Genomic DNA, 25262 nt, shown 5'->3' with positions numbered 1-25262 from the left:
TCACTCCCCAGATGGCTGCAATAACTAGGGCTGGGCCAGGCAGAAGCCAGAAGCTTCTTCTTGTTCTCCTATGTGGGTGGCAGGGGCCCAGGCACTTGGGCCATCTTCAGTTGCTTTGCCCAGGCCATTAGCAGAGAACTGGATCAGAAGTGGAGCTGCCAGGACTCAAACTGGCATGTATGCAGGATGCCAGTGTTCAGGACAGCAGAATCATCCTCCATGCCACAACACTGGCCCTGTTACTATTTCTAAGGCTACAAAGCAGAAACATTGCCATGTTTTAACATGTTCTGATACAGCTATCTAAGTTGTCAGGGGTGGGGCTTTGCTGCAGTATTTGGGACACCCACTTCCCATAATAGTGTGGGAGGCCTGGCTCCATGTCCAATTCCAGCTTCCTGCCAATGTGTAATCTGGGAAGCAGCAGGCAATGGCTGAAGTACTTGGGCTTCTGCCACCCATTTGGGAGACCTGGATGGAGTTGTTGGCTCCCAGGTTCAGCCTGTCGCAGCCCCAGCTGTGAGAGGCACTTGGGACACAAAACCAATAGATAGGAGATCTCTGGTCCATTCTCTGACTTTAAATAAAATTGAAAATAAGTAAAAACAAGTAACCAGTGCTAGGATACATTTAAAAAGTTATCTGTGAACTGAAGAGGGAAACATTTTATCCTATGGAGCCAAACTGCAGGAGTGAAACAGATAAACTATAAATCCCTGAGTGCCAAACTATAGCCCACAGGCCAACTCCCACTTGAAACTGTTTTTTGTACATCCTGCAAGACAAGAATAGTTTCCACTGAATAGTTTTTAAAAACCCGAAAAATACCTCGTGACCCATGAAAATTATAGCAATTCAAATGTCAGTATCTAGACATAAAGTTCTACAACACAGCCATGCACCCTTTGCCATGGCTGATTTCATGATACAAGGTCAAGGTTGAGTAGTGGCAGCAGAGACTGACCTTCAAGACCTAAAACTCTGCTCCTTCACAGAGAAACGCCACTGGCTTTTGCTGTAGACCTGTGGACTTAAACCTTGATTGCATAGGAGAATCACTTGTGGGGAGCTTTTGGCACTACAGACACGGGTTCTCACTCAGACCGATACGCTAGAAAAGAGCAGGCGCTTCTGATACAAAGTTAGCTGAGTGTGTTACTCCAGGTAGTGTGAGTGGATCACAAAGCACAGGTGAGCGTCAGTGGGGACACATGGGGGGCTTAGAGAAAGCTGGGTCTGTGCACACAGCTCCGTGCCATCACTTGGAATCTAAACACGCCAGACACTTTCACCCTGAGGCCATCAGCCTGCTGTGCAGCTGCGGCCAGTTCCATTCCCAAAGTGGCATTTACAGGGACAACAAACAGTGTAACCAGAGCACTCTTGTTTAAATGCTCACACAACCGGCAAACACAGGTAGGACTGGTTGTTAGCACTCCCAGAGAGACCGAGTGGACTTGAAAAAAACACACAGGTACTCGTAGAAGAACTAAATTGTTCACAGCAAATAAGTATTTTGGGAAGAAATCATTCTAGCCAGCACAGATGAAGGATGGGAAGGGATATAGAGTGAGTGAGTAGAAGGTGGACCGTTTCACCACACCCCACACTGATCAGACGCTCAGACTACTTTGGTAAAAAGGAAAGAGTGTGCTTTCAGCTGCAGCGTCCAAAGAGCTTGGGCGTCATTGTTAGAGCAGTGGAAAGCGGAAAAGTCAACAATTCCCCCAGGTCCGGTAGAGAAGTAGTGTCACAAAATAAACCAGTGCACCTGGGCTGGAGAGGCAGACAGCGGGACCCAGAGGATCCCGGCTTACCTGGGTGGAGACCTCCAGGAAGCAGTGTTGGGCAGGAAAGCCTGAGTGTGATCCAAGCAGTCCTGGGGGCTCGGCATGGGCAACTCTGAAAACCAGGACGTCCAGGGGGACTGTTCCCGGCGGCCCCCACACTCCCTGAGTTCCACCTCCAGGAGGTTCTCACGGTGACGTGCAGAGCAGTCCCCCTGTACTGCTGGCATCAGCCGGGGACAATGACCATGCGAGCAGAGCATTCTACACTCCTTAACAAGGGCCTCCCTCAGCAGAAACTCTCTCAGCACAGCCTACCCCGCGGGGCTTTCCCAGCACCTAGCTGACCTGGGGCGGGACATTTCCAACCTCAGCTCCCTCTGGCCTGCCACCCGGGGAAGGGGAAGCCTTCCCCCAGCCCCTTTAACCATCCTGTCCCACCTGAGCGGGGAGAGTAAAACTGAGAGCACATGTGAAGTTCACAAGCCTGGTAGCCCAGACACAAGACTGAGACCTAAGCACAGAGCTCCAGAATACCCCCGCCCACCCACGCCCCGCCACCACACCACTAAAGGCCTGTTTATTCCAGTGCCCTTTACCCAGGACGCCAAGTCTACCTTTAACAAAAGCTACTAAACAGCAGAATCACAATTTCAACAGAAAGCATCACAAAGAGCCTGGGAGATGGCAGTGATGGTGGAATTATCAGGCCAAGGCGTCAAATGACAATGATTAATATGCTAAGGGCTATAATGGATAAAGTAGATAGCATACACACACAGATGACTACTAGAAGCAGAAAGATGAAAATTCTAAGACAAAATAAGAAACACAGATCAAAACCACTAATATCAAAAATGCTAAGATAAATGAGAATACCTCATTAGCAGACTAGATACAGCTGAAGGAGGAATCTGTCTGCAGATCAGTAGAAAATTGAACAGAGAAAGCACATAAAGAAACTGAAAAAATAAACAGAATATTCAAGAACAGTGGAAGGACAAGAAATGGTATAACACACACACAATGGGAATAATGGAAAAGGATGGAAAGAAAGATTTGGAGCAACAATGACTGTAAATTTACCCAAATTAATGTCAAACTCCAAACCTCATACCCAGGAAGCTCAGAGAATCTCAAACCAACACATAACATACTCAAACTACAGAAAATCAAAGAAAACAATCTAGAAACATGTCAGAGGAAAAAAATGCCTTACTAATAGAGAAACAAAGAATTAAATCTAACTTCTCAGTAAACCTAATTCAGGCAAGCAAGTGGAGTGAAATATGTAAAGTAGTAAGAGAAAAAACACCAACCTGGAATTCTATATCCTGAAAGATATTATTTAAAACTGAGAGAGAGGAGGGCAGGCATTTGGCACAGTGATTAAAATGCTGCTTGGATACCCACATCCCATAGCTGAGTGCCTGGGTTTCCGGCCACTTCTGATTCCACCTTCTCCCCCCACATGATTATTCTTGTGTGTTGAGATCTGCTTATTCTCAACAGGTGCTTTTTTCTTAGCATGACTAGAACAAGCATAAATACCTATCATGAATAGACGTGTTGCCTTACAGAGATCATTGTCTAGAAATACAGATAAATAGGCAAGTCTTTAACTTGTCCTAATTAAGAATTAATGTAATACTACTGTGACAACAGTGAAAGCCCCATAGCTGAGAGTTAAGTTTTGAGGAAATTGTCCTGGGCAGGCTTTGGCTGCCAGTTGATTCACCCACATCCCATACGAGCGTCTACTAGATTTCAGTCCTGGTTCCACTTCAGATCCCAGATTCCTGCTAAGGTATACCCTGGATGGCAGCAGGTGATGGCTCAAGTACTTGGGTCCCTGCCACTCATAAGGGAGACCTGCATTGACTTCTAGGCTCCCAGCTTCAGCTTGGCCCAAGCCTCTTTTTAAAAATCTTTATTAATATAAAGAGAACACACGTCATGTATTTCATAGGTACAATTCTAAGAAGGTATCCTCCCTTCCACCCTTCCTCCATCCCCCTCATTCCTTCATTTCTTTTCTTTAATTTTTGCAAAAACAATTTCAATGCACTCTGTAATTACAGGCTTGATGTACCACTAACCATAATATTCAACAAGTAAAAAGCAGAAAGACCACAGTTCCACAGGAGCATAAACAAGGGCTAAAAACAACAATCAAGTAACAACATGTTTATTTCATTACTATACATTTTTTTAATCTATATTAACCACCACATTTCAGAGAAAACATGGAATTTGTATTTTTGGAACTGGCTTATTTCAATAGGTATTGTCGCTCCCCCTCTTCGTGGAGGAACGACACAGGACCCTGCGCTGTTCTTTTGTCTGCTCGGCCCTCCCCGGGTTTGCTGCTGGTTCTTCCCGGGTTGGCTACCGACCCTTCCACCTCCGTGGAAGGGCGGTTCCCCCTGCCACATTCCCCACTTCCGCGGGGGAGCGGCACACCGCTGGCCGGCTCTCTCGGGGGCTGCACAGGTGTTCCCCTTAGATGTTCCTGGTGCATGTTGTCTCTCTCCTCCTTTATAGTCCTCTTCCGCCAATCCCAACTCTGCTACCCACACGCCGAGTACACTGCTCTCCTCCAATCAGGAGCAGGTCCTGCAGCTTGTCAAGTTGGTGAGAGGCAGCTGGGTAGAAGCTGTTGCCTCCTCTCCCAGCACCATATTGTGGGAGAGCAGATGCATAGAATAAGTCTTAATTCCAGTAACTTAGTCTAGTCCGAGTTGCTCCCCACAGGTATGATTTCCAGTTTTATCCATTTGTTGCAAAAGAATCTCATTATTTCTTATGTCTGAGTAATATTCCATAGTGTGTGTGTGTGTGTGTATCACAGTTTCTTTATCCAGTCGTCAGTAGATGGACATCTGGGTTGATCCCATAGCTTAGCTATTGTGAACTGAGCTACAGTAAATATGGGAGTACAAGTAATTTCTTCATACACTGATTTCATTTCATTTGAGTAAACTCCCAGGAGTGGAATGGCTGGGTCATATGGTAGATCTATTTTCAGATTTTTGAAGACTCCCTACACCATCCTCACAAGGGTTGCACTAGTTTACATTCCTACCAACAGTGGAATTTATTACTTGTTGATTTTTGGATGATAGCTACTCTAACTGGGATAAGATGAAAACTCATTGTGGTTTTTTTATTTGTATTTCCATGATGGCTAATGATCCTGAGCATTTTTTCAAGTTGGGCATCTGTATTTCACCCTTTGAAAAACACTTGCTCCTTTGCCCATTTCTTAACTGGATTTTTGTTGTTGTTGTTGTTGTTGAGTTTCTTGAGCTCTTTATACATTCTGGATACTAATCCTTTATCAGATGCATAGTTTGAAAATATTTTCTCTCATTTTGTCAGTTGCCATTTCACTTGAGTGTTTCATTTGCTGTGCAGGAGCTTCTTAGCTTGCTGCACTCCCATTTGTCTATTTTTGCATGTATTGACTGCGCTTCTGGGGTCTTTTCCAAAATATCTTTGCCTATCCCAATGTCTTGTATGTTTTCCTCTAGTAATTTGATGGTATCAGGTTACAGATTTAGGTTCTTGATCTATTGTGAATTGATTAGTTGTTAACTTCTAGGGCTTCTATTCTGTTCCATTGGTCTACATGTCTATTTTTGTGCCAGTACCAGATTATTTTGATCATAATTGCTGTAGTATGACTTGAAATTTGATATTGTGATGCCTCCGGCTTTGTCTTTGTTTAAAATTGCTTCAACTATTCAGGGTCTCTTATGTTTCCATATGAACTTTGGCAGTGTTTTTTCTAGATCTTAGAAGAATGTCCTTGGTATTTTGATTGGGATCACATTGAATCTGTAAATTGCTTTAGGTAGTATGGACATTTTATTTATTTATTTATTTTTATTTTTGTTTATTTATTTTTTTATTTTTTGACAGGCAGAGTGGACAGTGAGAGAGAGAGACAGAGAGAAAGGTCTTCCTTTGCCATTGGTTCACCCTCCAATGGCCGCCGCGGCTGGCGCGTTGCGGCCGGCGCACCGCACTGATCCGATGGCAGGAGCCAGGAGCCAGGTGCTTTTCCTGGTCTCCCATGGGGTGCAGGGCCCAAGCACCTGGGCCATCCTCCACTGCACTCCCTGGCCACAGCAGAGAGCTGGCCTGGAAGAGGGGCAACCGGGACAGAATCCGGAGCCCCAACCGGGACTAGAACCTGGTGTGCCAGCGCCGCTAGGCAGAGGATTAGCCTAGTGAGCCGTGGCACCAGCCTAGTATGGACATTTTAATGATATTAATTCTTCCAATCCACAAAAATGGAAAAATTTTCCATTTTTGTGTCTTCTTCTATTTCTTTAATCTTTTTTAATTTCCATTTTAGAGACCTTTCACATATTTTGTTAAATTTATTCCAAGGTATTTTTTTTTTAGCTATTGTGAATGGGACTGATCTTAGAAGTTCTTTCTCAGCCATGACATTGGCTTTGTGTACAAAGGCTTTTGATTTTTGTGTGTTGATTTCATATCCTGAAAACTTTACCAAACTCTCTAATAAATTCCAATAGTCTCTAAGTGAGTCTTTTAGTTTCTCCATATATATATAGGATCATGTCATCTGCAAACAGGGATAATTTGACTTCCTCCTTTGTCATTCATAGCTCTTTGTTTTCTTTTTCTTGCCTAATCACTGTGGCTAAAACTTTCAGAACTGTATTGAATAGCAGTGGTGAAATTGGGAATCCTTGTCTGATTTTGGACCTTAGTGGTAATGCTTCCAACTTTTCCCCATTCAATAAGATGCTGGCTATCGGTTTGTCATGCAGTGCCTTGATTGTGTTGAGACATTCACTCTATACTCAATTTGCTTAAGGTTTTTATTATGAAAGGATATTGTATTTTATCAAATGTTTTTTCTGTATCTATTGATACAGATAGTTTTTATTCTTCAATGTATTAATGTGACATATCACATTTGTGTGATTTGTGTGTATTGGACATCCCCTGAATACCAAGGATAAATCCCACTTGATCTGAGTAAATGATCTTTCTGATGTGTCATTGGATTCCATTAGCTAGTATTTTGTTGAGCATTTTTTCATCCATGTTCACCAAGGATATTGGTCTGTAGTTCTCTTTGTTTTATCTTTTTCTGATTTTGGAATTAAGGTGATGCTGGCCTCATAGAAGGAGTTTGGGGGAATTCCCTCTTGTTCAATTGTTTTGGATAGTTTGAGAAGAATTGGAATTAGTTCTTCTTTGGAAGTTTGATAGACTTCAGCAGTGAAGCATGAAGCCTGAATCTGGCCCTGGGATGTTTGTTTATTGGGAGGGTCTTTATTACTGATTATTGGTCTATCTAGGTTTTCTATGTCTTCATGACTCAGTTTTGGTAGATTGTATGTGGCCATAAATCTATCCATTTCTTCTAGATTTTCCATATTGTTGGCATATAGCTGTTTGTAGTAATTTCTGATGATTCTTTATATTTCCTTGGTATCTGTTATAATATCTCCTTTTTCATCTCTGATTTAATTAATTTGGGCCTTCTCCCTCCCCACCTTTTTTCCCCCTCTTTGGTTAGTTGGGCCAATTGTATAAATTTTGCATATTTTTAAAAATATCATTGAACTTTTGTATCAGTTTTTGTTTCCACTTTATTTCTTCTTTGATTTTAGTTATTTCTTTCCTCCTACTAATTTGGGGTTTGGTTTGTTCTTATTTTTCTAGGTCCTTGAAACACATTGTTAGATTATTTATTTGACGGCTTCCCAATTTCTTGATGTAAACACTAATTGCTGTAAACTTTGTCAACACTGATTTTGCTGTATCCCAGAAGTTTTGATATGTTGTATTGTCATCTTCATTCATTTTTAGGAATTTTTTTATTTCCCTTTCTATTTGTTCACTCAGGAGCATGTTGTTCAGGCTCCATGTGTTTGCAAATGATCTAGAGATTCTTAAGTTGTTGATTTCCAGCTTCATTCCATTATGGTCAGAGAAGATACATAGTATTATCTTGATTTTTTTGAATTTGTTGAGACTTGCTTTATGGCCTAACATATGGTCTATTCAAGAGAAAGTTCCACACACTGATGAAAAGAATGTGTATTCTGCTTTTGTGGGATGAAATGTTCTGTAGATATCAATTAGACCCATTTGGGACATAGTGCAAACTAACTCTGTTGTTTCTTTATTGACTTTCTGTCCAGTTGATCTGTCCGTTGTTGAAAGTGGGTTGTTGAAGCCCCCATTATTCTTTTATTGGAGTTTATGTCTCCCTTTAGATCCATTAATATTTCTTTTAAATAGCCAGGCACCCTGGCATTAGGAACATCTATATTTACTATAGCCACATCTTCCTGTTGAATTGATTCCTTAATCATTACATAATTTCCTTCTTTGTCTTTTTTTTTTAACAATTTTTGTGCTACAGTCTGTTTTGTCTGATATTAAAATGACTAGTCTTGCTTGTTTTTGCTTTCTGTTAATGTGGAATATCTTTTTCCATCTTTTCACTTCTAGTCTGTATCTTTGTTGGTGAGATGTGTTTCTTGTAGGTAGCAATAGATGAGTCTTGTTGTTTAATCCATTCAACCAGTCTGTATCTTTTTTTTAAAGATTTATTAATTTACTTGAAAGAGTTACACAGAGAGGAGAGGCAGAGATAGAGAGAGAGGTCTTCTATCTGCTAGTTCACTTCCCAGATGGGGACATATTGAACTCATCATTTCTAGTATTTCAGTTTGATGTCTCTCCAATTTCTCTACCTCTAGGCAGAATTATTCATCCATGTCATACATAGATTTCTTTAACTCATGTATTTGCTTTTCTGTGTTTTCTTATAATCATTCTTTTGAATTCCTTTTCAGGCACTTCATCAATCTATTTGTCTTCACAGTCTAATACTGAACTGTTGTTGTGTTCCTTTTGGGGAGTCATATTGTCTTCCTTGTTAATGTTTCTTATATTTCAACATTTATTTTTTAGGAATTTGTAGAAACACTTATTTGTTTTCTCCTCTGACAGCTGTATGTGATGAAATATGCCTCTCTGGCTTAGTGGAGTGTTGGCTTCTTCTGTGGATATCCAGAGGTGTATACTGCATGGGACCAGGGAGCTCTGACCTTGTTCAAAGGTGGAGCAAGAGTTCAGGGTAACACCCAAGTTTCACATGGTGGATCTCTATCATTATCAAGAGGGAGTATTTGATCGCATAGGCTGGCATGATCATAGCATCAGCCCCTCTCTTCCAAGATGATCCATCTACCCAGAGTGAGCCCACAGTGACCAGGAATTTTACCCACACAGGTTCATGGGCTGCACAAAGGATCTGTGCACTCCTCAGTCTCAGTGTGGAACCCTTAGCCTTTGAAGCCATACACGGTGATTGCCCAAAGACCCAGCCACACCCTAATGCATGCCCTATCACAGTCTCAGAATTTCCATTGTCAGAGAGCAAGGAATCCATTCTCAGCCCAATAAGCCAACCCCATCCAAGGAAAGACATGGCATTCCTATAGCCATTTGCCTAACTAATAGGGGTTGGTCGGTGCTCCACCTTGGACAGTCGAGCCCAGGCACCTTGATAGAATGAAGGGAGGAAATTGCTTCACAGGCCTAAGTGGGTGCCCTGCCCCACCTCCACCAACTCTGCAGGCCAGAATCAAAGTCAGTGGAGACTGCGGAATCATCCCTCTGATAAAATTCCCCAGTGGCGCATAAGCCACGCAGCTTCCACTTGCCTTATTGAGATGGCATTTCGTCCATGCTTGTTGCCAGGTGCCTTACTCCAAGAAAATGGTGTGCCTTCCAGCCACTGGCTTTGGGACTCACTGGCAATGCCCTGCTCAAAGCTGCATGTTTGCACTGTCCCTGCTTCTCCACAGCATCTCTCTTCTCTTTGTAGAATTTCCACTGCAAACTTCTCTCCAACTGTGCCCTGGGAATGCTTTTCTTCTGTTATCTTCCTGTGGTCAGAATCAGTAGTCTTTTCCCTATTCAGCCATTTTGGATCACCCCATGCCTAACTCTTGTGGACAGGTGGGGTGTGAAACAAGCAGGTAGAAGATTATACACATTTTCTTTTAGGTACATCAAGAATTTAGTTTGGTTTAAGTGCTTTTGAGAATGTGTGCTATCTCTTTTTTCTTTTTTAAAGGTTTACTTATTTATTTGAAAAGCAGAGTTATGTAGAGAGAAGGAGAAAGAAAGATTTTTCCATCTGCTGGTTCAGCAACAGCCAGGGCTGGGCCTGACCCAAGTCAGAAGCCTGGAACTTCATCCAGATCTCCCACATGTGTTGCCAGGGCCCTTGCACTTGAGCCATCTTCTGCTGCTTCTCCAGGCCCATTAGCAGGGAGATGGATCGGAAGTGGAGTAGTTGGGACGTGAACTGGTACTCATATGAGATGGCAGCATTGCAGGTAGTGGCTTAACTCACTGTACCAGAATGCTGACCAAGTGCACTATCTAGTTGTGATGTATTTGTCTATTTTTACTCCAAAGGATGGACCCTTTAAAATCAATATGGTTTTCTCATAAATACCTACTACAGTCTCAGAAGTTATACCAAGCCTCACTCTGATTAAAATTGATATTTTAATTTTTAAAGGCATTTCCAACTTTAGAATGTAACTTTCACATCCTCAATCCCTCAAATCAATAAATGTCTTTTAATTTTCTCAGGCCCCTAAGAAAAGTGGTTTGTTCACAGGTGCACCTAAAAACACTCAATCACCATCCTTGTGTCTGATAAATTCTATGAGCAGCATTCATTTAACATTTATCAGTCAATTATGTATCAGACACAGAGCAAAGTGCTCAGCATACAAGGGGCTTGATGGTGGTTTTGTGTCTAAATAATGGATGGGTATTGTAAGTCTCATCTAAAGTAAAGGAGAAGCCAAACAGAAGGAAAGATTACATTCCTTCTTAAAATGTCAAGTCACTACCCATTTTATACTCATCATATTTGAGACTTGGTAACCATAAAAAGAGCAAACACTTATGTTGTGGGCACAATCAGGTGCCAGAATAAAAGATGACTCAACAAAAAGACACATGATGGCCAGGACCAAATTTCATGTCATAGCTAAGGTCTCCCAGTAACAACGGCAGCACTACACAGAGCAAATACTCTTCAAGTTCTTATTCCTGAAAAACAAATCATTGCAAATTTAGTGCCATAAAAACAATCTTCACAGATTTTGTAGGTACTGTAGGGACAGTTTGTGTCTGCTGCATGACCTCTGGGGTCTCAGCGGGGAAGACTTGAGGTGGCAGGGAGCAGGAACCATCAGAACACTTGCTCACCTGGGTGTGGTGGTTGATGCCAGCTGCCAGCCATTACTTTGCTTGGCACCCAACACCTGGCTCTCCAGGGAGATGCTTGGGCTTCCCTTCAGCATGGCTGTTAGAGTCCAACAGGAAGGCCCCAAAGATAACTAGGTGGCAGCATTAAGGATTTAGCTTGGAAACCACACAGGATTATTTCTGCTGCAGTGCCTGTCCTGCCTAGGTTTTTAAGGAAGGGGAACACAGATCCTCACTTTTCAATGGGAGAAGAAGAAGAAGAATTAATGCATAAGAATAGCATGTTGAATAGGAAATAGCATTGCACCCAACTGTGGAAAACAAAATCTGCCACACAAGTATGGAATAAATCATCATACAAGTGCCAGTTGGAATCCTGGCTGCTCCACTTACAATCCAGCTACCTGCTAATGCGCCTGGGAAAGCAGTGGAAGATGGCCCAAGTCCTTGAGCCCCTGCCACCCATGTGGGAGATTTGGATGCAGCTACTGGCTTCTGGCTTCAGCCTGGCCCATCCACAGCCATTGTGGCCTTTTGGAGGAGTGAACCAGTGGGTGGATAATTCTCTCTCTCTCTCTTTCTCTCTCTCTCTCTCTCTTACACACACACACACACACACACACTCCATCTCTCTCTCTCTCTAACTCTGCCTTTCAAATAAATCTTTTTTAAAAAAGAAAATCACCTAATGAATGAACAGCATTATAGACACTGCTTTTCTCAAATATTTACAAACCTCTTGAGAACACAGGGTGATTACACTTTCGCACACCTTCAGGTTGATCAAGAGCCAGTGATTTGCTTTGTCCAATGAAACATGGATGGAAATGACTTAATTCAGGAAGTATTTGCAGTAAATGCTACTCATTATTCATAGATGTGGGATTTGCAAATTCACAGACTGGAGAAAACATATTGTTGGCAGTTCCACAGGAAGTACCTCCAAGCACTTTTTAATCACTCACAACTCACAGCCACAGGCATGCACAACGTGGCAGGAAATTGAAGTCCCTAGTGCACACATTCCCAGCGTGGGTAGGACAAGGGGGAAGCATCGCCTGCTTGTTTTAACTCTCGTACTGTAAACAAGGGCTTTTTTTCATAGCCTATTAAAATGTGCCACGTTTTACACATTTTGTGCTTTTTGTGAATGATCTTGCTGTTCACAATGACCAGAGTGCTGGCCCATGCTCCCAAGGGAAAGAAGGCTGTGACATGCCTTATGGAGAAGACGTGTTTGTTCAACCTCATTCACATTTGAAAGATGCTAACACGGGCTGTGGTCCAATGTTAATGAATCAGCCAGGCCTATTAAAGAAGGTACCTTTTCACAGAAACACATCCAAAACAAGGTTGCACATGGATCCGTTGAAAAAAGGAACCACTATCTCCCCCAGGAGCAGTGGTTCAGGATTCACTACTTCAGTATTCGCGGTGACCTTGTGACATTGCTAACCCAGAAGGATGAGAACTGCCTGTGATTAGGACTGCAGGACAAACCAGAGAGCTCCTCCCTGGTGGGGTGAGGGTGCAGACACCTGCTGATGGAAGGGCACAGCTCTGCACAGACAGGGGGCATCTGAAAGAATCAGCCCCAGTGGGGACTTTGAGGAAAGAGGTCAGGGAGGATTTTCTGCAGTAGCAAGACATTGACTTCGCTTACAGCCAGTGAGATCTGAGGCTGTGCAACTCAGTCTTTCAGCACTCACATCAAATACCTCCTCCTAAAATGTCACTTGTTGATTGAAGGTACAAATTATTTGAAAACAAATAAACAAGAAATATTTGAGTATTGGAGTGGCTCTCTACCCACTCAGTCTCACACTTTGTGGACTTGGAAATGTGGCAAAGGGAACTTAGCTTAAAATTCTCTGTAAAGCTATGCAGTCTGCTTCGTGGTGTCGCATAGACATTGGTTAAGTACCAGCTAACAGAACCATACAAACATAACCTAGCAACAAGGAAACTAACTTGATTGTCTCAAAATATTGGTGTAGAACTTGAACCTTCTGAATTTTATTAAGCTTATTCTAAGTGAAAGCCCATTATTTGGAAATAAGTCATTTTCTTTCTTTCTGTTCTTTTATGTTACTAATTACCATCTTTAAATACAGATAATTCAGCCTAATAATCTACTATTATCTCCTCTAATTGCATATTCTACAGCTATAGAATGATTTGCTCCAAATTCAGCTTCAGTTTTGCCATAGATAAAATTCTCCCCCCTACCCAGGGGCATGGGCAATGGTAAAAGTTACTCTGCTGATTAAAACAACAACAGACTTCTTAACAAATAACAAATTATTTGCCTCTTAACAAAAACCTGCAATAAAATCAAATTGCATTCTCAACTTAGCAAAGTCACCTAAGCAGCACACCACATCCATCACACAGTTAAAATATGCTTTAAAAAAATAAGCCAACATGAATTATTGAGTCTTCACTAAATAATTCAAGCTTCGTTCTGCATAACAATAAATTGAATGTAAGCACTTAGAAAGTGTCATGTGTCCTCAGGCCATTGCACAGCTGTTGGCACAGAGAGGAGCAAGGAAAACATGGGTGCCCGTTGCTTTAAAAGCACTAGGTCATAAAGTTGTAATTATAAAATGCATGAAGTTTGTAACTATAAAAATGTATAGTTCTGCATACATTCTTATGGACTTACTTCTAAGGATACAGTTCAAAAACTTGCCATGGGACACCAAATCCCCATAAGTGAAGGGGGGCAGGAGAGAAGCAATTTAAGTGTTAAAATGATCATAGGGACAGGATTAAGTATTAAAGCAATCCTACAATTGGATTAAGTGTTTGGTAATAATAATAGATAGAATTAAAAAGAAGTGAATGCTTCAACATGGGAAGCAGTCCACACAGTGTCTCATAGAATGACAATTGCCTAAAGTAGCACTCTGACCTCAGAAATCAGCCCTTAAGGCATTTTGGTCTGGCTGAAAAGCCCACAAGAGCATTCTGGGCATGGAAAACCAAGACACTGTGGCAAAAAGTGTTCTACACAAAGGACCTCTGTGGTTGAGACCCCAGTGGAAAGAAGTAGTCATCAAAGAAGGAGGTACTTTTCTCTGAAGGGAGGAGAGAACTTCCACTCTGCTTATGGCCTTGTCTAAATACTGAGGGAGTTTGTGGATTCAAAAGGCTTCCATAGCCTAGGCAGATCATGTTGAGAGCCTCGGGTGATCACTGATGTCAAACGCAAGAGTGTTGTTAACAACAGGAGTCACTGTGCACTAACTTCCCATGCAGGAACTCTATCTTCAATGAGTTGTATTATGAGAGTTAATAGTAAAACTTGTTCTCAAAGATTTACTTTGCTTTAGCGTATTAAGTGGAGGATATTCTTATGTCACATAAGTTTTAGACAAGCCTAAGTGCCCAACACCATTGCTTGTTTCCTTAGGTGTTTCTATAATTAATGAAGAAACTTGTTCTCAAACAAAAAAAATTATTATCACAAAAATTAAAAGAAAAATAAGAAAGGAAATAGGAGGAAGGGTGGGAGTGAGGTTGCAGTAGAAAGTGTCATTATGTTCTTAAAACTGTATGTATGAGATACATGAAATTTGTCCCATTTATATACATTTAAAAATTAATTAAAAAAGCACTAGGTCATGTGGCACATGGTTAAGGTCCTGCTCCCAAGCTCCCACATGGGCATGTCACATCCTGTGGGAGGGCCTGGGTTCTAGTCCTGGCTCAGCTTTGGATTCCCATTTTCTGCTGCTGTGTGCCCCAGGAGGTGGCAGGTGTCGGTCCTAGCCCTTGAATCCCTGCCACCCATGTGGGACACTCTCCTAGGTTCAGCCTGGCAAGGCCCTGGCTGCTGTGGGCATTCGAGGAGTGGACCAGTGGCTGGGAGCTGACTCTGCATCTGTCTTGCTCTCTACGCATCTCTCTGTCTTCCAACTAAATGAAAAGGAAAACTAAAGAGGAATGGAGGAGTGATTGTGAGCTGTAACACAGCTGAAGTTTGAAAACATTTTTGCTCAGGGATGGAAGGAAGTCACAATGAATCACTTGCTGTCATGATTCCACTGACAAGAATGTCCTGTAAACTTGTAGACAGCAAAATAGTCCCTGCCTAGGGCTGGGGGTTGATAAATTAGGAAGCAGTGGCCAAAGGTATGGAGTTTCTTCAAGGGGCGGGGTGACAAAAATGTTCCGAAACAGGGATGATTGCTCAAGTCCAGAAATACATGAAAAGCCACTGACCAGTACAAGAATAGGTGAATTGTATCGTATGTGTTTTACATTTCAATACATCTCTTAAAGGCTGCGTCTCATCAAAAATGTTTAAAAAGCACTAGGGTCTGGCCTCCGCAACCCCTGGACTGCTAGGTCTGATGAGATGACTCTGAGGGTCTGGGGACACCTCTGGGGAAAGATGACGCACAGGACGGTTCGAGATGCTCTGTGGCCTGCTCCCCTCCGCTTGGTCCCTAAGCCACCTTCCAGGTGCGGCGAGTAGGGGCTGGCGTCCAGGACATCGCACAGGGGCAGCCCCAGCCCAGTGGCGGGAGCGCCTCAGCCGGTCAGCGCAGGCCACACCTCGAGGGGCTGGCGGGGGTGAGGCCATGACCCGCAGGGCCTCCAGCACCGGCCCCTGCTCAGCCCTCCTCGGCCCCGGGCTGCCCAAGCTGCAAACTTCTGCGACTCGGTTCATTTACAAACAAGGGTGGCAGCGGAGGCTGGGACCCCCAAAAGATGGGTCACAACGGACCCTGCCGTCGGTGCCGGGCTGGGCTCCTGCTCACCTGCACAGGGGACCAGGCAGTGAGTGCGGCCCGCGGCGGAGCTGGGACCGGGACCTGGTCCCTCGCGCTCGCGGCGCCTCCTGGCGGCTCGAACCAAGCGAGTGCCGCGGGCGCGGGTGTCCACGCAGTGCGGGCGGAGGGTGCGCGTCGGCGGGGCGGGGACTGCGGGCCTCTGCTGGCCCGGCGCGCACACGCAGGCGAGCGGCCCGAGTGGCCCTGCGGCGGCGGCGCAGCTGACCAGGCTCTGTCCGCCACCCCCACCCCGAGCGTCGGCGCCGCCCATGGCCGAGGTGCTGGAGCCAGATCCCGGGACACCCGAGGATGCGACAGCCCAAGACCTGGAGACGCCGGTGTGGACGGCCCCGGAGGACGCGGGCCCCCAGGTAGGCGCCGCCCGCGGGCCGGGTGGGCGGGGGGCGCGGGCCCGCCTTCGGGGTGGCTTGCAATGGAGCCGGGATGAAGTCAAAAGTCGCTTTTGAGACGCTCGGAGCACTGCGCAGTTCGCTCGTGGGTGGGCGCCGCCCCTCCCCAGCTGGGGGCCACCGCTGCTGCATTTCTTGCCTTTGCGGGAGAGGCGCCGCGGTGCGACCCTCGGGCTGAGCTGGGGTTGTTAATGTGACATAGAGTGGGCTCGAGTGCTCAGGCACACCTGGCTGGGCCAGCTAGGCCGGTCCTTTCCGGGTAGAGCGAGGCTGCAAGACCGGTACTGCGGACTTTTCAGGCCTGCTTCTGGAAGTTGTCTCCGTCCCTTTTAGCCCGGAAATTACGAGATCCGACACTATGGACCGGCCAAGTGGGTCAGCACGAGCGTCGAGTCCATGGACTGGGACGCGGCCGTCCAAACTGGCTTTACCAAACTCAGCAGTTACCTTCAGGGCAACAACGAGAGAGGTAAGGGCGGTTCCCCTTCTGATTTTTACCTATTGCACCTACCACTGTGTTTTCGCTAATTAAAGAAATACACTAACAGAAAAAAATAGCCCGACCATCAAAGTTGAGTTTTTCCAACCAGGACTTTCTCGAGACCCTTAGCACAGGCTGCCACGTCATAATTTTGGGCTCTGCCTCTGCCACTGTTTGTCTTTAAAACTTCTCCTGAACCTAATTGTCTGAATTGTACAGAAAAACTAATTGACTAGATTGCTAATCGCCGGTTTCCCCCTTTCTCTCTAAAAAAAATGTAGAATATAGTCACCAAAAACAATAATTAGAAAGTGTTTATTGCAGGAATAGTTGACTGATTTTGGCATTATTTTTCTTACAGTGAATATTATCTTCAAGGGAAAATACTTTTGTGGTTTGTGCAAAGTTAATCAAGAAACTCAGATTATTTCTTTTTTCAAAAAAAAAAAGGCTCATTTTTTTAAGTGTCCTTAGTCCTCCAGATTTGCTTTATTTTTGTGGTGCAGAGATGAAAATAAAGATGACAGCGCCAGTGACCAGCTACGTGGAGCCTGGCTCAGGTCCGTTCAGTGAGGCGACCGTGACCACTTCCCTGTACCTCCCTTCGGAACAGCAATCTGACCCGCCCAGGCCTTCGGAGTCGGGTGTCTTCATTGAGGACAGAGCCGGAATGACCGTGTTTGTACGGTGAGCGCTGGATAATTTATAGCTCAACTGACTGCTAGCTTTAGGTGCATGCGCTCACCAATACAGCGCCCGTGCAGTCTCAGAAGGCTTTCCACCCTTCCGTCAAAGCAGGTCTGATGAGTTGCATGGTCTTCTCCTTCTGGCTTGTATGTCACTCAAGTCTGCCGCAAGGTGTAATCAGTTCATTTCATAAAAAAACGCACACCATCTTTTCCACGTAGAAGACACAGTGCAAATTACATACTCCCCAGAATGGAAGAGGGCCTTTACCTGCAGTCCAATAAGATCCAAACAGAAACACCGTAAAGCACAGTATATGGTACCTGCCTTAGTTGTGTTGGGGGGGGGGGGGATGGGCTGCTATAGCAACATACCATAGACTGGGTAGCTTATGGAATACAATGTATTTGTACATTGTATTTCTCACAGTCCTGGATGCTGGGAGACAAGTTCCAGGTGCTGGCAGTTTCAGTGTCTGAGGGCCCCTTTCTGTTTCCCAGACAACGCTCCCCAGTGTGTCCCTACATAGCTGTTCTCCAGGGTTTGGGAACACCTGCCATTCATGGGGCACCACTCTCGTGACCTCGTGACCACCCAAAGGTCTCAGTACCTCAACAACATGGGGACTTAGGTTTTCAACATATGCCTTTTGGGGAGACCTAACCATTTAGTCTACAGCTTTCTGCCCCTGGTCTCAAAAATTTCATGTCTTTCTCATGTCAAAAATCTACTCATTCCAACCCAGTAGCCCTGATTCCAGCATCAACTCAAACACTTAAAGCCCAAAGACTGGCCGGTGCTGCAGCTCACTAGGCTAATCCTCCGCCTGCGGCGCCGGCACCCCGGGGTTCTAGTCCCGGTTGGGGCGCCAGTTCTGTCCCAGTTGCCCTCTTCCAGTCCAGCTCTCTGCTGTGGCCAGGGAAGGCAGTGGAGGATGGCCCAAGTGCTTGGGCCCTGCACCCCATGGGGGACCAGGAGGAAGCACCTGGCTCCTGGCTCCTGGCCATTTGGGGGGTGAACCAACGGAAAAAGGAAGACCTTTCTCTCTGTCTCTCTCTCTCACTGTCTAACTCTGCCTGTCCAAAAAAAAAAAAGGAGAAAAGGAGACCACCTGTCTCAGGTGAAAGTCAGGAAGTGAAGTGTTGCAGACACCCCTATGGCTACACAGAGACTTCAGCATCATTCCCCTTCTCGGTCAAGCCCATAAAAAAAAAAAAAAAAAAAAAAAAAAAAAGCCCAAAGACGCATCTGAATGTCATCCAAACCATATATGGATGAGGCTCAAGGTATGACTCATCCTGAGGCAAATTCTCTCCAGTTACACACAGCAAACATGGGCTAGACTTCCCAAAGAGAGAGGTGGAAACAGGCATGGGGTAGATAGTCCCATCTCCCAAGGGGGACCTAGAAAAGAAGAAATGGGTAACAGGTTGCAAGTCAGTGCCACACCTGAAGGTTTGACATTGATCTTTGTTGGTGTGAGGCACCACGCTCCAGATTCAAACTTGGCTGGAGGGGTTGGGCTCCCAGGTCTCCAGGCAGCCTGCTCACACTGCAGATCTCACAGGCTGCAGTTCTCTGCTTGCAGCTCTGCCAGGCGGGAATTGCCCGTGGTGCTGTCCCGGGCGGGGGTGCCCTGACTCCATAGCTCCACCAGGCATTGCCCCAGCAGGGACACTGCAGTGGCCCCACCCCCTCTGTGCCCCTCTGCACTGGTCTAGTATCAAAGGCTCTGGGCAGCCCCACCCTTCAGACTCTATGGAAGTAGCCATTGTGCTTCCGAGGCTCGCATACTCCATGATCTGGTGGAGATGGCACGGCACAGGTGCTGCCAGGGTTTACCACCTGGGCCCTCCACTCTTGTTCAAATGCCACTCTCCGCCTATTTTTTTGTTTTTGCTGTGTTTTTTGTATCCGTTGGCTCCTCCCTGGCTCACCACGCTGGAAATCACTGTGGATGCCCATTATTGGCCTTTATTTCATAGGAGATTGGCCCTGGCTGATGCATTTCCACAGCTGCAGCTCCATGAGTCTGTTGACTCTCTAGGAATTGTCTCCAGATCTGATTCCCCTAGTCAGTGGTCTTCTCCATCTGAGGGTAGGCGTTGGGGACCAAACTCAACAGTTCTGAAAAGAAGCTTTCCCACAACTCCCCAACCACCCCTCCTCTCAGAGTGCCTGTCTCAGTACAGGGCCTCATCAGTCTGGCAGCCTTCCCAGCAAGGAATTTTTTTAAAGAAAGATGTATTGATTTATAATTAAGGCAGAGTTACAGAGAGAGAGGGAGGGACCCAGAGAGGTTTTCATCTGCTGATTCATTCCCCAAATGGCTGCAGTGGCCAGGGACTGGTCCAAGCCAAAGCCAGGACCTTAGAATTCCATCCAGATCTCCCACAGAGTTGGAAGGGGCCCAAGTACTCTGGTCCTCTCACACTGTCTTCCCATGCACACTGACAGGCAGCTGGATCGGAAGTGGAGCAGCCAGGACTTGAACCAGAGCTCACGTGGGATACAGGTATTTCAAGCAGCGGCTTAACCTGCTGTGCCATAACACAGGACCCACCGGCAGGGACCTCATGGTCAGCACACTGTTCCCTGACAACTCCTCCCTAGAATAACCCCATTCACCTAAAAAAATAGTTTGTGATTCTGTTCCCTTCTCTCCTTCCTCATCGTTCTCAGATCCTCATGGGGACAGCACATAAGTCACCTTTGGATACCCCAGTTGTCACCATGATGCCTGAAGACATCAGGCTGTAGTTGATCTCAGTTGAATTCTTTCTGACCATTTCACTCCCGTGGCCTCCCAGCTGTTCTCAGAGCTACCTGTCTTTTGTTCTCTTCTACCCTGGCGCTCGCTGTGATCTTCCTGATAACAAAACCCCACATAGGGAGGGCATTTGGTACAGCAGTTAAGACACCTGTGTGATACGCCAGGGTGCCTCTGTTCCCGACTCCAGTTCCTGCCCACGTGCAGCTCCAGGAGGCGGTGGTGATGACTCAAGTGTTCAGGTCCCTACCACTCAAGTGGGAAACCTGGATTGAATTCTTGAATGCTGGCTTCAGCCTGGGCCAGCCCTGGCTGTTGCAGGCATTTGGGGGAGTGACTCAGAGGAGGGGAGATCTTTGTCTGTGTCTCTCTCTGCCTTTTAAATAATAAAATACATTTAAAAGTTTTTTTAAAAAGAAAACCTAGCCTATTATCACATTTGAACACCTGCTGGTCCCCCCCCCCCCCCCCCCCGCTGCTGGGGAGCAGCTCAGCCCGTTCGCAGTGTCCATGGTCCCCTTGACAGTGTGGCCGAGCCCTGGCTCCCAGCCCCCGCTCGCCTCCCTGGAGTTCCCTGCCCCCTCACCCTTCCCTGAACATGCAGTGATCTTCCCCATCTAGGGCTGCCATGAAGATCGAATAAGCTAATTTGTGCAAAACACTCAGAATGTGCTCATCATTTCTACCAGCTTCAGTCCTTTTTCTCTCTCTGGAGACCCCACTTACATCCCACAGGACAAGAGACATCATTTATGTGATGCCACCTTCAGTTTCTTCTGTCAGCCAGCTCCTCTGGCGCCCTCCCCTCTGTTATTCTGAATCATAGTGGCCTATTTGTGGACTTAACTTCCTCAAGATATGATGATATACTACTATGTCCACACATTCCAGCTCCAACAAGGCAGCTGCATAGGGTGGGGATGGGACTACAGCATATGTTTCATACTGAATAAAGTAGGAGATACGTCATTGTAGAATGGCATGTATCCAGAAAACAAAAGATCTCTCATTAGTGATTTAAGATAGGATTTTGAGGAAAATGTGGAATTGGAAAGCTAATTCCCTTAAAACCCAGCATTCTAAGCCTTGGCTATTCACTGAGGAAACAAATATTAAATTTAGGAGCCAAAATATTTCACATGGTTCAGAATTAGATGCAATTGATAATGATGAAAATTACTGAACAGAAGTTGTACCAATTCATCTGCCATGTTTTCTTTTTTTAAACCATCATGTTATGCACTATATGTATAGATCTGCATATATATAATATGCAAATAAAGTGGTTTATATACATAAAAATTTTTCTTGAGAGGCAGAGAGGAGAGAGAGAGAGAGAGACTATTTGTTAATTCATTCCCCAAATGCCTACAACTGCTGGGGAAGGGACAAAGCTGGGAGCCAGGAACTTAATCCAGGTCTTCCACGCAGGTGGCAGGAACTGTTATTCGAGCCATCACAGCTGCCTCCCAGGGTCAGCATTAGCAGGAAGCTGGAGTCAGGAGTAGGAGCCAGCACTCTGGTGTGGAAAGTGGGTGTCTTAACCACTAGGCTGAACCCCCACTCCCCATGTTTTAGTTTGCGCACATGTACATACGAGACACCCACACACAGTCAGTAGGGATTTCCAGGGAACGCCATGCTCGCGGTGACTCCAGTGATTCGGCTGTAGAACCAACACGGTTTGGGCCTAAATCCCACCTGAAGCATAGTGGTGCTGATTTTTTTATATGAACACATTGATTAATAAAATACATTCCAAATAAGGTGTATTAGGAGTGTGTTTGCTTCTCGGTATGTCTTATTCTTTGCTTTTAAAGCCACATTCATTGCACTTGTATGTTAGCAGCTCAGCTTGTCAGTGTGCTGTCTTGATTTCATCTCAGGATGTTTCTGTTTACATAGTTAAAAATCTATACCTAAAACTTTTTTTTTTTTTTTAAGATCGTTTGACTGTCTGCTCTTTCTCATCCCCGTAGTAGCTTCCTTTGCAGCTCCTCCCTGCTGGTCGATTCGATGTACCAGCTCTCTCTGCCTGTATTCTTACTCAGATCTGGAAGAATCTCAGAAGACATTAGGCTAGCATCCAGAGTTCTTCCTTCCGGCTCTGACTCACCTTTCTGACCTCATCCTATGCCTCACTGTGAAAATTGGTGATATTTTTAGACCCTTCCCCCTTTTCCATCTCTCCCCTTTCTTTGTTCAGCAAAACCATCCCTGCTTCCAGGCCTTACTCGCAGGACAGCCCTACCAAGGTTTAATCAAATCCTCCATGCAGCCGTCGCACTTTGATCCTGCCTCTGTTAAAGAACTTTACAGGCAGCCAAGATGGTGGTCTCTTCCATTAGGCCGTAAAGGCCTAGAGGTCAAAGCTGTATCGCGTTCATCTGTCAGCCAGCGCCTGAGGAGAGGAAGAAAGGAGTGTCCAGTAGCGAAGTGACAGTCTTCTAGGGGGCTCAGTTTCTCTGACCAGCAGCGTCTGCATCTATCTAGGAGCTTGCTAGACATGCAGCCTCTTGGGCCTCCTGGTAATCTGCATGTCAGCACGATCCCAGGGTAACTGTATGCACATTAGCATTTGAGAAGCACAGGGCTACAGCCCATCAGATCGTGCGAGCTCCAGATCTACCTTATGGGACTTACGCCCTCCGCCTGTGGGACTTGGTGTCCTCCTGGGTCTCAGTGGGTTGGAGGTCCCAGGAGATGGAGTGGAGGGAGGGGTAGCTTGCAGCTGCACGTCCTCCAGCCTCTGCTGTTCTTTGCAGTCTGACAGTCGCATCAGCAGTGAAAGCACTCATGCGTATTTCCTTTCTCCTTTGTAGGTCCTTCGATGGATTCTCTAGTGCCCAGAAGAATCAAGAGCAGCTTTTGACGTTAGCAAGCATTTTGAGGGAAGAAGGAAAAGTTTTTGATGAAAAGGTTTATTACACCGCAGGCTACAACAGTCCTTTCAAATTGCTTAATAGAAATAATGAAGTGTGGTTGATCCAGAAAAATGAAGCCTCCAAAGAAAGTCAATGAGAAGATGAAAGAAAGTTCCTGGCCAGGGGCAAAAGTCCTGTTTAATAGGCGAGGGGTCTTCAGAAAGCGCATGGAAAATCTATACTAGGAGAACGTTGATTCCATGAAGTCTCCTCGTAGACAGCACTACCTTTACGGAAAGTATGTATCTAGTGTCTTCTACTTGAGAGCAATAGAAAGAACTGAGCTATTTCCACTGTGCCTTTTTAATGCTGAACACTTTAGCAAATATACAGGTAACAGGTGCGGTAGTCTGCAGACAGGTACACTGGACATCATTCTACAGTCGCCTGTATCTCTGTGAAGATCCAGGGATGTGTTATGTCATTTCCTTCTTCATCGCTGTATCACAGTCACGTTGCCTTTTCCTGCTTGCATTTGGGTCAGTTGGCTGTTATCCCTCCAGGTATTATCAATAAAAATGTTTAAGATTGGTCCGGGATGGAATTCTTAGGCTGTCAAGACAGGTGCCAATTCAGTTGATCGCAGAAATCAAATCGTCTTCTGTGGCTGCCACTGATACACTCTGTTGAGCCCTCTGCTCCATCCACCCCCTGCTCCCACTATGCAAGGAAACGCTCACCCTAAACTGTTGATCATATTTGGTGGCAGAGTGAGTCTGTGAAGTGAGACTTCCCATCCCACATGACACTCAGTAAAGGCATGTCTTTTGAAAACATGTACACCCACATGCCATTTCAAATTCTCTTGAGTGTTTCAAGTATTCTATATGGTACTTCTGTAGGTGGTATACAAGTAATTAGGTGTGCCCTAGTGAGTTGCTAGGAAATCAAGGAGTTGGAAAGTCCCTGCCTGTCTGTGTTGGAAGATGCTTGTCCTGGAAAAGACGCCTGTCACTGAAGGAGCATTAGCTGTGGGATGGCCATAGGGGACGACAGCTTTACAAGAGGGGGAGAAAAGGACGGTGGAGCTCAGTGACTTCTGACCATTAAAGGTGCCCACGGATGGCCCTACTTCCTGCTCCTATCATTGTGTGTGGAAGCAGAGATCATGCAATTGTATTGGTGATACAGAATCCAATGGGTAACAGCGAGGGGCCGGATGATGCTTAAGGTCCCATCACCCCTAGCATTATAAGATATCGCCGAAAAACCAATCAATCTACCCCTGGATACAATAGGCTAGTGTACGAGAGTAGCCCAGCGTCAGGGGCTGCCTTCCAGGTGCTCCGCCTAATTACCACAGTCAACCCTCAGAATGACCCTGGGCGCCACAGTTCATCCTCCCTTTTCTAGATGGGGAAACTGTGGATGTTAGGTAACGCACCCTAAACAAATTGAGAGAGGCCAGCTGGAGCCCAGGTGGTCTGGCTTCTGTGCCATTAGCCACTTTGCACCACTGGTAGCCGGCCCTTCGAGAGCACAGCTTTCTCAGGCCGCTGACTGGTGGGCTGGCTGTGTGTATAAAAGTTTTCTTCCCTTGTGGCAATAACTCACATGACTGTGACCTCTGAGATACCTTTGAGACTGTAATTTTTTAATATAAAACCAGCTAGATTTTTGGCTCTGACCTGATTATGGGTATAAATCTGCACATAGCGGGCAATAATTTTCCAAAGGTATTTCTTCGACTTGCCTCTTGAATTTATTGACTCCTTGCGTGTTTATGCGTGCCAGAAAGAAATTAACCTTCTTTTATAGCACGTTTAGCATTACTGATGAATCCTCAGCACTGACTTGTGCTGTTCTGCGGTACATAATTCTATTGACTACACAGTTCTCTCTGAAACATGCCTCTCCCATGCAATAAATTCCATTGCAAATGAGAGACGCATATTTCTCAGGGCCAGGATTCAGTTGTAATCTGAAACATGTTCAGGAAACAAATGGATTTAGCACTATTCGAGTCCATGGCATCCAGTTCTCCCCCTCTTCCTTAAATCATAAACTAACCGTGTTTCTGCCCTCAGTCCATCAGTACAGAGAGTACTTTTCCCAGCAGGGAATCCGTTGTTTTCGGTGCTGTCGCTGGCCCTGGCCAGGAAGCGCCCTTAGGTGAACAGTTCTC

The 25262-nt window shown here is 45.4% G+C and overlaps 1 protein-coding gene across 2 annotated transcripts; it reads left to right on the top strand.

The window, feature by feature from the left end:
- Positions 1-15996: 15996 nt before the first annotated feature.
- Positions 15997-23669, top strand: HEBP2 (heme binding protein 2). 2 transcript variants are annotated; one of them, XM_070074615.1, is made up of 5 exons: positions 16004-16236; positions 16609-16744; positions 17263-17443; positions 19901-19958; positions 23036-23669. In XM_070074615.1, exons 1-5 carry the CDS (start codon positions 16135-16137, stop codon positions 23054-23056), a joined length of 498 nt encoding a protein of 165 aa, XP_069930716.1. In that variant the 5' UTR covers positions 16004-16134; the 3' UTR covers positions 23057-23669. The 2 variants fall into 2 exon arrangements, with proteins under 2 accessions (XP_002714892.2, XP_069930716.1); XM_002714846.5 differs by lacking the exon at positions 19901-19958 and having other exon boundaries at positions 15997-16236.
- The last annotated feature ends 1593 nt before the right edge of the window (positions 23670-25262 follow it).

This window comes from Oryctolagus cuniculus, chromosome 5 (assembly GCF_964237555.1).
Source record: "Oryctolagus cuniculus chromosome 5, mOryCun1.1, whole genome shotgun sequence".
Classification (NCBI taxonomy): domain Eukaryota; kingdom Metazoa; phylum Chordata; class Mammalia; order Lagomorpha; family Leporidae; genus Oryctolagus; species Oryctolagus cuniculus.
Note: the sequence above shows the minus strand (reverse complement) of the source record. Positions and strands in the feature narration are given on the sequence as shown.